The following is a 15,127-nucleotide window of genomic DNA, read 5'->3' as shown; positions in this document are numbered from 1 at the left end:
GGTGGATTTGGGATGAGCAGGGATGCAGGGACTCTTACCTCTGGTGCCTGCTGGGGATGAGGCTAAGAGGCCCCGCAGGGCTGGCTCCTGCCTGGGGTCTCGCGTTGCAGGAAGCATGACTGTGTCCTTTCCCTCCGCATGCCACCAGGGTCTCTATGTCCCGATCTGGTGACAGTGACGGAGAAGGGGAAGGGAGGGGAGAAAGGCTGGGTTCTCCCCTCAGTCTCTTTGCTAATATGGAAAGGAGCTGGCCCCTTTCTATCTTTGCCAGGCAGAGCTGGGCTGCAGGGCTGGGGCGGCGGGCGCGGAGAGGGGGAGCCTGGCCAAGGAATGTGACATATCAGAGGCAGCTGCCACTTCGTGAGAGGGGGCAGAGGGAGCGCAGCTCAGCAGGGGCCGTGCGGGACGGGACAGACGGGGTGCGGGGGGGACGCCAAGGCCCCAGGGCTGGGACGGCTCCGCCAGCGGCCGGCACCCGTTGGACTCGTAGTCAGGCCAGCGAAGGAGCAGGTGCCGAGGCGCTGGGCGGGCTTGGGGTTGCAGTGGAGCATGGGGTGTTGGTGCTACACTGCACTGGGTGTTCTGTGAGTGGTGGTTCTGCGAGCAGCAACCTGAGTCCCCGCCTAAAAATAGCCTCTCACTTGCCCACGGCACTGCGACCTTCGGGGCTGCAGCCGGCGGGGGGGAGGCACTGAACCGGACAGCATCTGGACTGGGGGCTGCCCCTGCTCTGAAACCCCTGGCAGGCACCCAGCACCCTGGGGCTGCGGGGGTGAAGAGGGGGAGAGGAGAGGCAGCTCGGGGTGGTGGGGATCACAGGTGAGGGCGTGGGAGCTGCAGAACATGCACCGAGCACGGGGACGTGGTGGAATGAGTAGGGGCGGTGGGGAGCCCCGGGCAGCTCCGCCGAGCCCCGGCATCCCCCCGAAGCGTGCCAAGGTCACTGCAGAGCAGGATGAGGGCCCAGCTCGCCTGGCAGCACCAGTTTTTGCACGGAAGCTGAAGAATGCAGCAATCGGCACCGGCTGTGACATCCGTCTGCGGGTGGTGGTAGTGGGCAACCCCCAGCCCAGCCTTCGTTGGTACCGAAACGAGGAGCTGCTGGCCCCACGCGAGGAGGAGTATGGCAGCCTCTGGATCCGGGACAGCAAGAAGGAGGATGCTGGTGTGTACACCTGCGTGGCTGAGAATGAGCAGGGAGAGGCCATGACTAGTGCTGTGCTGGCCATCATTGACATGGAAGGTAAGGGTGGTGTGGCCACTGGAATGGCTGTGCCAGCACAGCTGTGGGCATGGGTTTGCTGAGGGTGCCAACCGTGCTTTGCAGGCTCCTGCCGCAGTACATGCCTGGGGCCGGACAGGGCTGGATTTTGGTGTGTCTGCCCTTCTGCAGGCAGGGGTGCCCAGTGCTGACAGCACAGTGGTGGCTTTCTGGCCTGGAGGGAGCATGTGGCTGCAGTACCTACTGCCAGACCAGGCAAGATGCCAGGGCCGGGCATGGAGGTATCAGGAGCATGTGATGCCTCTGGGCAGGAGGAGAGAGAGAGAAAAAGACAGAGATGCAGCTCTGGTGCATGGCACCGAAAGTGCCATGTGCCACAGCCACTGACATGGTCCCCGGTACTCTCCAGTGCCCCTGCACAAGCCATCCCCACGCACCAGCTGCCTGAGGGCAAAGCTGCCCGAGGCTGCACCATCAGACCGGCATCGGGTGGTGGGACTGCACTGGGACTGCACTGGGAGAACTGGGACCTCCCAGCGGGGGGGCTGTAGGGAGGAGCCTGACACTGCAGAGGGTGGGGCTGTCAAGTGAGGGGACCCTACGCCCCAGAGTGGGCGGGGACAAGGGTTAATTAGCGGAGGTGGAGCTAGCTTTTGATGGCGATCTGGAGCTCACCTGGTCGCTGGTCAGGCTCTTCTGCTGCACAAACGGTGCCTGGGGGCTGCTGTGCCCCCTCGCATGGATGGGCCTCATTCTGCACAGGGACCAGGCAGCTTTGGGGCTCACTCCCCCGCTGCCCCAGAATGGATGACAATTCTCTGGGCCATGGCAGACGCAGATGTCGGGGAGTGTGTCATGCTGGTTAGTGACACTGCTCTGAAATGCGAGCTGTGCTGTGTCCGGACAGTGAGAGCAGAGGGCGAGGGAGGCGGTGCTGAGCCCCCAGGCTTTGGGGAAGGAGCTGCACCCTGGGCTTTGCAGCACCTTGAGAAGGGGACTGAGTGGCAGTGGGAGAGCAGAAGGAGCCTTTGCAGTGCTGAAGAGGAGCAATAGAGAAAGAGGAGTTGCTCTGTGTGAGCTGGAGTTTGGAGGAGTGATCTTTGGAGGATGGAGGAAGTGTTTGTGCTGCTCATGGGCCTGGGGAGTGGAGCAGTGAGAGCAGAGAAGGGGTGCCGCTCTACAGTGGGTCCGTGTGAATCAACCTCTTTGCACAGCCTGTTCCAGTGGTTTGTCACCCTCACAGTGAAAAGTTTTTCCTTATGTTCGTGTGGAACCTCCAGCTTTCACTCGTGAAGTCACTGTGCATTGCACCTTTGGGGCCACAGCACTGCACAGACAGCTGCATGGCGCTGTGTGCGCAGAGACTGAGAGCCAGCCACTGCTCCACAGGGCTGCAACAGCCTTTCCTGGAGGGGCTGGGGTGGGCGGGCCAACCCGTTCTCTGATGCGCAGCTCCACCTCTCCATGGCACCAGATCCGGTCTCTGCTGCCTCTGCCCTTCGGCACTGCCTAATTTCCCCAGGTACCCGTTCCCATTGTGCTGACGCACTCGTCCCTGCTCCCGATTCCCCGTCGCTGGCTCTCACTGCTGCCTTTCTGGAGCAGCTGAGAGAGGACTTGAGCAGCCAGGATTGCCTAACGCCTGGGGTGAATGTCACCCTGCCCCAGGCGCTCCTCCGATCAGGCACTTGGCCGTGGGTAGACTCGTGAGTGCGCGGCCACCGAGCAAACAGCCACCCAAAAAGTCAGCCCTGGGGCAGAGATGCTTCTGGAACCATGCAGGCTCCAGGGGCATCCAGCTGGGTGAGCTGTGTGGCAGCCCTGTGTGTGGCTTTGTGTCTGCCTTGGGGCAGAACAGTCTCCACGGTGTGGCAGTGCCCAGGGAGCACCATGTCCTGCAGGTGCTGGAGAAAGGTGCTGGTGTGGAACTTCTGGGATGTAGTGTGGGGGGTCTAGCCCTATCACCTGGGTCCTTTGCAGCGCACTGGCACTCAGTGTGTTGTTCCCCTGAAGCCATTTTCTCCATGCCAGTGACGGAGTGGTGAGACAGGTCATCATGTGAAATGGAAAAGCTGTGGCACTGCTTTGCACCCACCTGCCCTGGCACCCTGCCAGGATCATGGCTTGCCAGCAAGGAGGCTCTGGCTGCCCAGGAGCTCTCCATGCTCCCTGCCAAGATCCAGGTCTCTGGGGACCATGGAAGTTCCACTGGTGGCTGTGCTGCCCCTGTGCTGGGCAGGGACACCCCATCCTTGCTCCCTTGGGGGCCCTGTGAGCCAAGTCTTCAGACAGTTAGTGGTCTTGTAAGGGGAAATGTGTGCAAGGCCCCTGGTCAAGATGAGGTCTTTCTCTGGTCTCAGGGTCCTGGGACCCTATGTTTGGAGGTATTGGGGTGCCCTTGCTCCATTTGCCTTTGCTGGGTTCTGGTCTCTGCTGGGCCTAGACCCCATTCCTCCACCACTCCCCTGCACACAGGTCAGGCTGCAGCTCTCTGTGAGAATCACAGAATTATAGAATTGCCTGGTTGGAAAAATCCTTAAGATCGTCGAGTCCAGCTATAAGCTAACATCTCCCTGCACACAACCGTTAGACCAAAATGCCAGCACTGGCTCTCCCCAAGGTGGCTCAGGTCACTGCTGGTGGGTTGGGGGGTGGGAGCTCCATGCTACCCAGCTCCACAGTCAGCTCCAGCAGCTCCTCCTGTACCAGCTCAGCATTCCCCCTTGCTCACATGAGCCTGATTTAGCTCCTCTAATCCCTTGCCCTGAATCTGTCGCTCCACCCCACTAATGATTTTCTCCTGCTCTTCTCCCAGGTCCCCTGAGTGCGTCAGTGCCCAGCTTGGGAAGTGCACACATGGGGCTGGACAGGCAGCTGGGCAGAGGGTCTCCCAGGGGCACACCATCCCCACTGTGTCACACTGTCCCTGCTGTGTCCCCACCGCTCTCCTGGTACAGGTTCTCCCTTGAACCTCAGCTCCGTGAGTGTAGGTGGAGTGCATTTGCCCTTCTCACACCAGCACCAGGCTGGTCTAGAGACATCCTAGGTCCATCTAGACATGGTCCAAACCCTTCACAATCCAGCTCAAATTCCTACCATGGCTCTATTGCCCCCTGTCTCACTAAAGCTTATGTCACCTCTCAGCTGCATCTCCTGATTTTTTTTTTGCCCCCTCACAAACCAAATTAAATCACCTCTTAAGAAGCCAAGCTAATATTTTAGAGCCCAGCCCTCCCTTGCCCTGCCAGCACTGCCTGATCCTTGCTGTCAGAGCTGCCTCTTGTTTCAAGATTGGATGTGTCTGTCTTGGGCTCCTACCACAGGGTCTTGCTGCACTCGCCTCCACCTGCACTCAGCAATCAAATATCCTTGGAACCTTTCCTCTGCCCAGAGAACAGCCTGCACACATCTTTCATTTGGGGGCAGGAAAGGGGACAGGAGCTGCCTGTGCACAGCAGCCTTTCATTGCTCCTCCTGTCCAGCCCAGAGTTACACTGGGTGAGTGCGGGCATGCTTGTGTGGCTGTTGGTGCATGGCGATGGCAATGCCACCCCAGTGGGGACGGTTGTGCTGTCAGTGTCCTTGGTAGCTCAGCACCTCTGACCATTTATCTTAGTGCCTAATTTTAGTTCCTTACTTTACAGCACCATGCTTGTGTTTAAGGCCAACTGCCCCTTCCCTCTGGAGTCCTTGCCAGCCCCGCTTGGGTACTGAACAGGACCTAAAGCCTCCTATTGCTACATCCTCCCTCCTGTAGGACTCTCTGGAGCTCCCTCAGTTTCTCCTGGCTGCCGATCCAGTCCCAGGGCACAGCAGCATTTTGGAGGAGCTTGGAGGCTGCCATGCCTTACCATGGGGTGGGCACTATGCCAATCTGTGTGAGCACAGGTGCTGCCTCTGCAGAGCTGCTTCATGAGTGCCACCTGAGTGCTGGTCTCAGCTGGCATGTGGACAGGTCCCTAAGGCTGGGCAGTGCAAGAGGGACAGGGCTGGACCTGGCCCTCAGGATGCCTGCCAAGCCCAGCCATGCACCCTGGGGCCGCACCCATTCCCTGTCGCCAGGGGTGGCACTGGGGCTAGCCCACGGGCAGCTGCTGGGGACGCAGGCTCTCGGGTCTGCCCCCAGCCATCTGGGCAGGGGGTGGTGCAGTGGCTACACGTGCTAGGTCCCTGTCTTGGGGTACTGCCTACATAGAGGTCTGCTCATCAGTAAGCAGAGAGGTGGGTGCAGCTGTCCAGTCATTCACCTCCACCCCTGCCCTCTCGCCTGCTGCTGGGGGGTTATTTTTGATGAGGAATGTGCCATCCACTCAGATTCTGGCAGGCTGCAGGGCTTGTGTTACAGGCAAGAGGCCGAGACTTGGGCCTGCGAGTGGGTAAATATAGCACTGCCACTCAGGGCTGCCTGCTGGGGCAATGGCCTCCTCCTGGGGCTGCTCAGTCCTCCCTGTTTCCCTCCTGCCTCCTGACAGCAGGTTGCTGGCTTGTGTTCTGGCATGATGGCACTGGAAAGAGTCTAGCTGCTTTTACCCTGCTGCTTGCACTCTTGCTTGCTTCCCCTGCTGCCTTCTGCATGCAGCCTCTTAGCCTAGCCAGGAGGAATGCCAGGAGGAGGGCTGGCAGAGTAGGGACAGAATGCCTTCTGCCATCCCACTCCATGCCCAGGCACCCACAGCCAAGGTCACATCATTATCCTGCATCCCCTGTTCTCTGTCTGCACGAGCACCGTGTACTCACTCAGGCATCCTTCTAGTGGTGGGAAAGGGAGGCAGTGCTGGGGAGGGCACCTGAGGTGTCCCTAGCCCTTGAGAAAGGGGTCACAACAGAGCATTTCTGTTCCCCCAGGCCAGAAAGGTGCTGTGGTGCTGCCCTGCCCCACGACAAGCACCATCCTGCTGCATCAATTTTCCCCTGGGGACAGGGCTGGGAAAGGTCCCAGCCTCACCTCTCATGAACCATCCCCAGTAGCTCTGAAAGATGCAACCACATGAAAGATTCATGCCCAGACCTCCTCCTACCTGAGAAGGCTACATGCACCCACTGTCATCAATTATTCCATCACCAAGACAAGGGGGCTGGGTTGCTGATGCCTGACTGGTGCTGTGGAGCAGGGGCAGAATCTGTGTAGGGCTGCTGGGAAGGCCCAGCAGGGCAGTATGTGCTGTGGCTCTTTGAGCAGCATAATTAATGCTGTATTTTGAGCAAGTGTTTGCTGTCTGCTTTGCTTGGAGTTGGTGTGTCCAGCAGATGAAGCTGAAGCTGGATGGTGATGGGGCCACTTGCTCCAGTTCTGCCCCTTGTTGTGCAATGGCTGTACTGGTTGCTGTCTCCTGCCCTGAGTCCCTGTCCTGCAGAAGAGCAGGGCAGTGCCAGGGCTGCCCCTGAGACAGGGCAGGGTGGAGGGGTTCACTGGGAGCAGGCTGCTATCATCTCCCATCAGACACCTGTGGGGACTTTAGCCTTGCCCTTGTCATGGTATTTGCAGGTGCTGCTGCCTTTGGAAAGGACTTTTTGGGCCCTGCCACAGTCACAGCCCTCAGAAGTGACTCAGCTGCTCTTGGAGATACATTATCTCCAGGAGCGCCCAGAGCCACTCCTGGGTCTTTTGCTGGGGCATGGCTGAGTGGCAGAGCCACAGTCACTGGGAAGGGCAGTGTGCCCAGCCAGACAGGACCTGTGGCTGATGGGGCAGTAGACATGGAATTAATTGGAGGATACCCCAATGACTATGTTTTGGCTGGATACATGTGATTCCTCCTGTGTCCGGCCCTGGGGCTGTCCCTGTGATTGCTGTGATGGCAGCATCCTTGCCTTGGCATCACTGTATGCCAAGACTAAGCCTCAGTGCTCCTTTCTAGGCTTTTCTCCCCCTTGACTCTGAAAAAGAGTCACAGGTTGTGCAGGTCTGCAGCAGGACCACAGGCATGTGCAGCTTGGGTGAGAGCACCTGGCAGGCATATTCTGCGTGCAGGGACCGCGGCAGACATAAGCCCCACAGCCCGCCTCTTTACTTAGCCCTGGCGCAGGGGTTTCCATCTCTGTCCCCACCCAGGGCTGGTGGGCAGAGCAAAGTCCTCTGACTCTGACAGGAGATTCCCTTAGTGCTAGCTCTGGCATTCGTGGGACTTGCCTGACGTGCGGGGTCTCCACGGAAACCCCGCAGCATCACTTGAATTGTGGGATTGTCAGAAGTGTTGTATAAACAGCTCCTTTTGTGCTGGGTAATTTGCAAGTTATTATGGAGCCATGAAAAGCCTCACGTTGGGAATCATGGGTGGGGAGGGGAAGTGCAGAAAATCTGCTGGAGCTGCCAAGCATCATGGGGAGCTTGATGCCTGTGTGCAGCTCTGCGTGGGGTGGCCGGCTCCTCAGGGTACAGGTGAGCATCATGTGGACAAGCGCTGCGTGGGAAGGCCTCCAGTGGCGTCCCCAGGGATGCTCTGCGGTGGGAAGGGGCAGCATGGGTAGCAGGTAGGGCTGGCACCTTGACAGCTTCTGCAGGAGCCTGTAAAGGTGGCTGATAAGTGCTGTGGGGCTCAACCAAGAGATGTAGAAGGCATGGCAGGCAGGAAAGGCTACACTGAGGCTATAAGGATAGAGACTGCCCCTTTGTCTTATTTGCAGTGTCACCCAGAGAACAGAGACGGGCTGGCAGGGTTGGGGGTGCTCAGCAGGGGAAGGCATACTGGAGTTGTGCCAGCAGCCCAGGAGCACTAGTAGGTCTTAATGGCCCTGACCAATCTTGCAGAAGACCCCCACCCAGGGGCTTCTGCCCACAGCCCAGGAGCCCATCACAGCCTAGTCCTGGGCACCCAGTCTTGTCCTTACCCCAGCACAAGGGGAGATCTCATGTGTCAAGCTTGCATGGCCACCAGACACAAAACAGTGATGCTGGCCCAGGCCTGATGCTGAGCAGTCCAGGCCTGCTGTCTCCTGTATGTGTCCTGAGGTACCAGGGAAACAAGGAACAAGGTCTGCCTCAGGGTGCCTGGGGCTGGAGGCTGTGTGGTTTGCAAGGGATGCTCATGCTGTGGCTTGGGCAGTGACAGGCCAGAGGGGCTGGGGTGAAGGATTGTGCCCATACTAGCTACAGGTGGGCCATCAGGGCTAGGATCCACACCTGTGTCATGGTTAGGAGTCCTTTCCATGTCAACGCTGGCTAGAGCCTGTGGGGAGCTGACCAGTTTGCTGGTGAACCTGGATCTCATCTGAGCAGTGTCATGGTACACTGTGACTGTGCTGCTCTGTGCAGGGATGTGGCAGTGGAGCTGCCCTGTTTAGGAGCACTTTGAGGGGGCACTTTGGGGGAAGCATGTGGAGGGCAGTTTCATGCAGCACTGGTGCGGTGTGTGGTGCATTACTCTTGTTCTCGTGGGAGTTGTGGTGGTGGGATGAGCTCCACGGAGAGAAGAGCTGTCCCTGCCCTAGGTGGTGGGGCAGGATGGACCAATGGCAGGGGACAGAGATACAGCCGCATTGCTGGGCAGTGGGCTCGTACCCTTGGGTACCGTGGAGCCAAAGCCAGCGTGGGGGGAGGCCGTGTGGCCACCCCAGCCACACCTCTCCCTCCTTCCCCCTCCCCGCGGCTGCCCTTGCCCCCCACCACCTGTGCCCTGCCTGTCCCCGGCCGCTGTTACAGTGTGCCAGGGCTGGCAGGGAGGCGGAGGCGGAGGCAGGCGGGGGAAGGATGAAGGGAGGAGCACTCCAGTGATGCTTACAGCTCCAGCCCTCCCGAGAGCCCAACCTGGCGAGCTCCTTCCTTTCCCTCCGCCGTCCCCGGCTGCCCGCAGCGAAGGATGCTCGGAGCATTGCTTGCACCCCCGGCCTGCTGACAGCAGGGACCCCGCCGGGAGCGGGCTGGCATCCTGGTGGGCCTGAACCGATGCGACCGGGCCAGCGGGGCTCTGCAGAAGCATGAAGAAGATCTGGGTGAAGAAGCGTTTCCAGGTAAGGGCTCCGGGCTGCCGCGCCGCCGAGTTGCCGGGAGGAGGGGGAAGTGCCGGGAGCGGGAGCGCATCGGGATGGCGACGGGGATGGCGATGATAGGGATGGATGGGGATGGATGGAGATGGGAGTGGTCCCTTTGGCCCTGCCGCTACCGCCCAGGGTTCCCCAGGGCTTTGCCCAGCACCGGCTCCAGCCCCGCTTGCGAAGCTGCCAGCTGCCTGCCAGCCCTGGCCAGCTGAGAAGGAGGGACGGAAGGCAGGTACTCAGCACCGCCCGTACCAGCAGCAGGCTGGGACCCTCGCCGGGGGCTTCTCTCCGAGCCACCCTCTCTCCTCTCTACCCTCCGGAGTCGGGGAGGCAAATGGAGGCTGCTTCATGGCTTCCCCATCCCCGCTGCTGGTGGTCACGGAGTTGGAGACGAGGCTTTGCCTGCGTCATCCCCTCCGCGTCAGGAGCATGCCTGGCACAGGCGAGGCTCCTCCGCGGGCCCGCCGCTCGCTCCGCCGCCCAGCAAGGAACAAGGACGTCAGTTGGCGTCGGCGGGAGGTGGAGGATGGGGGAGCATCCTTCCAGGAAGCCCCCGACCCCCGACTCTTTTGGGGCACACAAGCTCACCCTGCTGCTTCATAGCCTCCCCGTTGACACCCTGCTGAGTGTCCCAGCAGGACACGGGGACGGGCTGTCAACCTAAGCCCCTTCCCAGGGATGTGGGATGCGCTGGGGAACACGGCTCCCCAGGGATGTCGGCAGCCATGTGTGTGGGGGAGTCTCTCTGGAGAAAGATGAATTGTACTGCCCAGCTTGCCCAGCTGCCCACTCTGCCCTTGGGGGCAGCAAGCTCAGGGGCTTGTCGATATGTGGGGCAAATAGAGCATGGCAGGCAGCAGGACACTCAGAGTGGCTGTCTCAGCAACAGGCATATGACCCACTGCCTTCCCACCTCACTGCATCCCTACTCCCTGTCTGCCTGTCTCACACCAGTGGCACCAGTGCCATGTGGTGCTGAACTGCACATGCCAGGTGGTGGCAGACTGCAAGAGCTGTGCTGCATGGCACAAGGAGCCCCTTCTCCCCACTGACTCCTCATGGCTCTGTGGCTGTACTTAAGGATGCCGTGCCAGAACCAGAGCAAGTCCCCAGCCTGGGGACAGGGGAGGGAGGCAGCAGCAGGTCCCACCCAGCTGTCTTGTAGGGCAGGGCTGAAGTTGGGTGCTGATCCCAGGCAGCCCTTCTCCCTACTCTGAGTTGGGTGGGTGGAGAGCAGCCTCCTGCGGATCCCTCACCCCTTTTCCCAGGGGCCAAATGAAATTCCAGCCAGGGGGCATATCCCCCACTCTCTGGCCCCATCACCCAGAACTCAGCCCCATAGTAAGTCCTGAGCTGCTCCTGCCCCTTTTCCTCCTCCTGTCTCCTAAGTGACCCTGCATCATCGAGTGCTCAGTATCCTGATCAGCTGTGGGTGGGTGCTGCACCCAAGGGGGATCCAGGCTGTGGAGTGCCCCAGTCCTGTAGGGACCTGTTGCAAGGTGGAGGGGAAGAGGCTTGAGCCACCCCATAGCTTTTGTTGGTAGAGCCCAGGCGTGCTGGTTGCAGTCACCATATTTGTCGGGGAGCTGATGGCGCCAGTCCCTGGGAAGCCACAGGAGCACCCGATAATGGCACTCAATTGCATTTTCATTTTTTAATGGGGGAATTATCCGCCGATGGTGCAGTTAATCATTCATCTATCTTTCCCTGGCCTGGAAGACGGGCTGCCAGCCAGAACCAGCAGAGTCAGCGAGGAGGGGAGGTGAAGCCTGGCTCAGCCTGAATACAAATGTGTCTCGTGCAGCCGCTGCCCTCTGGCTAGCACTGCATGTAGGAGGGGGGTTGGTGGGAGCCCCGAATGCTGCCCACGAGCTGGGGCTGACGCTGCAGCGGCAGCGGCCTTGGGGCACACAAAATGAGCCTGCTGCTCTTCCAAGGGCAACTAACCGCTGGCCCTGCTTGGCTGGCTGTCCCCGAGGATTGTCCATCTCTTGGAGCTGTCTGTCCCTGACCCTGCTTGGGAGTTGTGGGGCTAGCAGAGCAAAGGGCTTCAAGAAAGCTGGGTATCCAACCTTGAGTTCCATGCTGGGGAGACAGGGCATGTGGTGTCAGTGTCCTGGGGAGACCCTGTCACCTAGACTGTCTGGGAAGAATGCTCAGTTCTGGCAGCTCAACCCTGCCTGTCTGCTTGCCACCCCTGTTCCTGCCTGCCTTGGAAATCACCCTTTCCCTCTGCTTTCCTGGGAGATGGCATCAGTGCACGCCAGGCCTGGCAACCAGGTCACCCTCAGCCAGTCCCTCCCTTGGCAAGCAGGTGCTTGGCCCTGGGCTGTGGTGTAGAGGACAGCCAAGCTGGCAGGGAACTCCTGGTGCCTCTGCTCATGCATGGGTCCTGCCTGCCTGCCCAGACGGCACAGGCGAGTGCAGCCCCCACACTTCCAGCCCTGCGCAGTCAGGTCAGTCTTCTGCCGCCTGTGCCAGGCAGCCTCCCTCACAACTGGCACGGCCTCCACGGGGGTGGGGGATGTTGTTGCCACGCCAGGCCCATGTGTGTGTTAGTGTCTGGGCCAGCACCTGGAAGATGCTTTGCTGGCCCAGTCCTCATGCTGGTGTGGCCCCGTCCCCATGCTGTTGTGGGTGGTGGCTTTGAAGGGGCTGCAGAGAATTTGGGCAGACAGCCAAGGCAAAGACCTTGTTGCAGGTGGTGCTGTCTGCAGGCAGCAGTGCTGGGGCAGCCAGGCTGCCCAGGGACGTCACTATCAGGGTATAGGCTTGTGGCACCAGGCTGGGGTGCACAGTGTCACCCCCCCCAGCACAGGCAATGATGCAGGGCTGGGAAGCATGGTGCCATCGACAAATGGAGTGTGTGTGCACAGGTGTGAGTGTGTGTGCGTGGCTGGGCACGCACTACACGTGTCCACCTACACCCGTTTGTGTCTGTGTGTGGGCGTGTGCCTGCGGATACCCCGTGGGTGTGCAGCCAGGGGACGTGTGTGTGTGAGCGGTGCCAGGTGTGCCCTGCCAGTGAGAGGGTGTGAGTGGCACTGCGTGTTGTGTCCCGGGGTGTGTGCGTGTGAGCGATGGTGGGTGTGAGCAGTGTCGCTTGTGCTGTGTGGGGGGTGTGAGTGCGGGTGTGCCACACCAGCAGTGTGCAAGCATGTGTGTGGCACCGTGCCACAGGTAACACTCTCTTCTCTTTTCCTTTTCAGAAGACTGGCCACTCGCGGCGCTTTGGGCGCTTCACGCATGGTGCGTTGAGTTACCAGGACCCGGCTCCCCCTGCTGCCCTGAGTGCAGTGGGATGGGGTGAAGCCCCACCACTGTGCTGCAAAGGGACAGTGAGCGGAGGCTGGCTGCATCTTGCCAGCTCCCAAAAGGGGGTCTCAGTCAGACAGGGGCTCCCAGTGTTCCCCATGAGGTTTGATTACTCCTGGCCCTGCAGCACTAGTTCATCAGGCACTGGCTGTCACGGCCAGGCTGGGGAGAGTGATGTGATGGCAGTATGTGGGGCAGCTGGTAGTGTGCTGGGCTGCAGAGAGGTGGCTCAGGGTGACAGTGAGAGCAGCATGGCCTTGCACCATGCCATGACATTGATGTGGAGTGGATAATTGGTGGGGTAGAGGACATGTCCCTTGCCTCAGGGGTCTCTTGCAGCAGTTTGCAAGGGCTCAGCAGGGATGAGGAATAAGGTCTGGCCCTCCCTGGCTGCATGTCATCACCTTTCCTGGGATGGGATATTAGGGTGGTACTCATCTGGCTTGGCCACATCCTGCCCATGGGGAGGGCATCTCACTGATGCCTTGCCCTGAGGATCTCTGCTGTACCAACCAGGGCCATGCACATGTACATGGCTGTATCAGACAGCAGTTGTCACAAATGGGGTAGGTGATACACGTGCACACGCCACAGGGAAGGTGCTTGCACGTAGACACACCTGTGAGGTGTGTGAGGCCATGTGAGTGCTGCAGCCGTGAGGTCAGTCCCACGGCCCAGTAGCTGAGGATCACAGGCTGGCTGTCCTGCTGGGCAGGATGTGGCAGTGGCATGGGAAGGGGATGGTGCTGTTGCACTGCACAGGTGGGATAGTGCCTGTGCGAGGAGGATCTGTGTGCGGCGCTGTAACAACAAGCACTGAATGTGGGTGCTGACAGGAGATGTGGTGGGGAAGTCTGGGGGTGCTAGACCTGTTTCCACACCCTGTGGATGCCTGGCCTCTGCCAGGAAGTTGGGCAATGCATGGGGTGCTCCTTGTGGGGTCCTGAGACAGGCAAACTTTCAGTCCTGGCCCCATGCCTGGATCCAAAGTCTGGCACAGGGTGCCAGGCTCTCTGAGCCATCATGGCCCACCCAGGTACTGATCTGGCAGGTCCTTTCCCCATGGCAGTGCGGGGAGGTGCTGGGGACAAAGTCCCTCCCTGCTGCCCCCGGCGTCTCTGCAGGCCGGGCCGATAACCGGGTGTTGATGTCTCTCTCTCTCTTGCTGCCCCTATGGAAGCGAAGTTTTCCGCTCCTGCAGGAAACAAAGCTACGGTAGGAAAAGCCCTGCCTAGTGGCAGCCCTGTTCTCCAGACTGAGCCCCATGCCTCAGCTTATGCCACTGCTGCTACTGTCCCCCTGTGTTGCTTTCCCCATCACCATGCTGCTTCTGTCAGCCACATTCCCAATGCTGGTACCATCTCCTTTCTTCCCATCATCCAACACTGCTCTTGCCCACTTTGCTGGCTCTTCCCTGCCCTTGCCCCAGTGGACCTTCCTACCCCTGGTCCTGCTTTTCCCTGTTGGCAGCTTGTCCCTGCACTTCACTGTCATGCCCTCCATCCCAGCACTGCCCAGGTACTGCTCTTCTGCCCCCAGTGCCAGTGGGTCTGCAAGGTCTATCAGCTTGGCCTGCTGTCCCTCTGTCCCCTCACCCCCTACTCTCCCCCACCCCAGACTCGGAGACAGGCGAGGATGAACCCAGTGATCCCCAGGTGACACAGCACAGCAATCTCCAGGATGAGACGGCCTTCAGCACCCCCACAGGTGAGCATCTGTAGCACTGAACTACAGCACTGGCTGCTGGGCATGGCCTCCCTGAGGGGCTCTGTCGGGCCAGCCTTGGGAGACTCCATGGAGGAGAAGCTGTGATCCGCCCATGTGAAGAGGAGAGGGCTTGGGGCAGCAGGATGCTGCTCAGGACACCCTGGAACAGCAAGTGGTGGCTCAGCCCTCTCTGAGCAGGGTGGAGGGCTCATCTCCATAGGCACCTAGTATCTGCTCACTCCTGTCCTTCCAGGTGGGTCCGACACCCTCGTGGACACCTCCATGAACACGACACCAACCTCAGTGCTGGCCCTATCACAGGCAGAGGAGCGCTCCAGCTGGTCGGGCAGCCAGCAGACCGTGGTGGAGAAGGAGACAGATGCCAGCCTCTCTGCGCGGGGACCCTACCTCCGCCCTGCTGCCCGGCAGCAGCCGCAGGGAACCCCAAGGCAAGCAAATACGCTGGCCCCACGCGGCGCCGAGGTCCGGCACTTGGGTGTGGAGCCTCTGGTGCGGGCATCACGGGCTAATCTGGTGGGCACGAGCTGGGGGTCAGAGGATAGCCTTTCGGTGGCCAGCGACCCGTACGGCAGCGCCTTCAGCCTGTACCGAGGACGGGCGCTCTCGCTCCACGTGTAAGTAGATGGGAGAAGCGTGCGGAGGGGACATCGTGCTGGGGCCATCTCCTTCCAACCCCTGCAGCCATCTTCTCCCCTCCTCCTGGGCTTCCTTTGCCTTCGCCATGCCCGGATGAGGAACAGGGGCTCTGAGCAATAGGCAGCTTGTTTCCAGTAAGGAGGTAGGAGTGACCCAGTCCAGGAGGGTCAGGTCCTTGTGTGAGGTGAGGGACATAGAGTGGGCTCCCTTTCTGCTGTGGCCAAGTTGCGTCTGAGGGTAATCCCTGTGCCA

At 60.2% G+C, this 15,127-nt stretch overlaps 1 protein-coding gene across 3 annotated transcripts in view; it reads left to right on the top strand.

The window, feature by feature from the left end:
• Window positions 1–798: 798 nt before the first annotated feature.
• The window catches only part of SPEG (striated muscle enriched protein kinase), a 39,179-nt gene continuing 24,850 nt past the window's right edge, over window positions 799–15,127 (top strand). The window contains exons 1-5 of one of the 3 annotated variants that reach the window (XM_068138805.1): window positions 8,932–9,169; window positions 12,406–12,445; window positions 13,697–13,726; window positions 14,129–14,218; window positions 14,472–14,853. In XM_068138805.1, coding sequence (XP_067994906.1) covers window positions 9,137–9,169; window positions 12,406–12,445; window positions 13,697–13,726; window positions 14,129–14,218; window positions 14,472–14,853 — 575 coding nt within the window. In that variant the 5' untranslated portion in view covers window positions 8,932–9,136. Of the gene's footprint in view, window positions 1,244–8,931; window positions 9,170–12,405; window positions 12,446–13,696; window positions 13,727–14,128; window positions 14,219–14,471; window positions 14,854–15,127 lie in introns of those variants that run through there. The other 2 variants (XM_068138804.1, XM_068138803.1) reach the window with 2 other exon arrangements.

The sequence above is a fragment of the Melanerpes formicivorus genome, unplaced genomic scaffold (genome assembly GCF_026170545.1).
Source record: "Melanerpes formicivorus ecotype bairdi unplaced genomic scaffold, bMelFor1.0.p_v2 SCAF_5, whole genome shotgun sequence".
In the NCBI taxonomy this organism is placed as follows: domain Eukaryota; kingdom Metazoa; phylum Chordata; class Aves; order Piciformes; family Picidae; genus Melanerpes; species Melanerpes formicivorus.
Note: the sequence above shows the minus strand (reverse complement) of the source record. Positions and strands in the feature narration are given on the sequence as shown.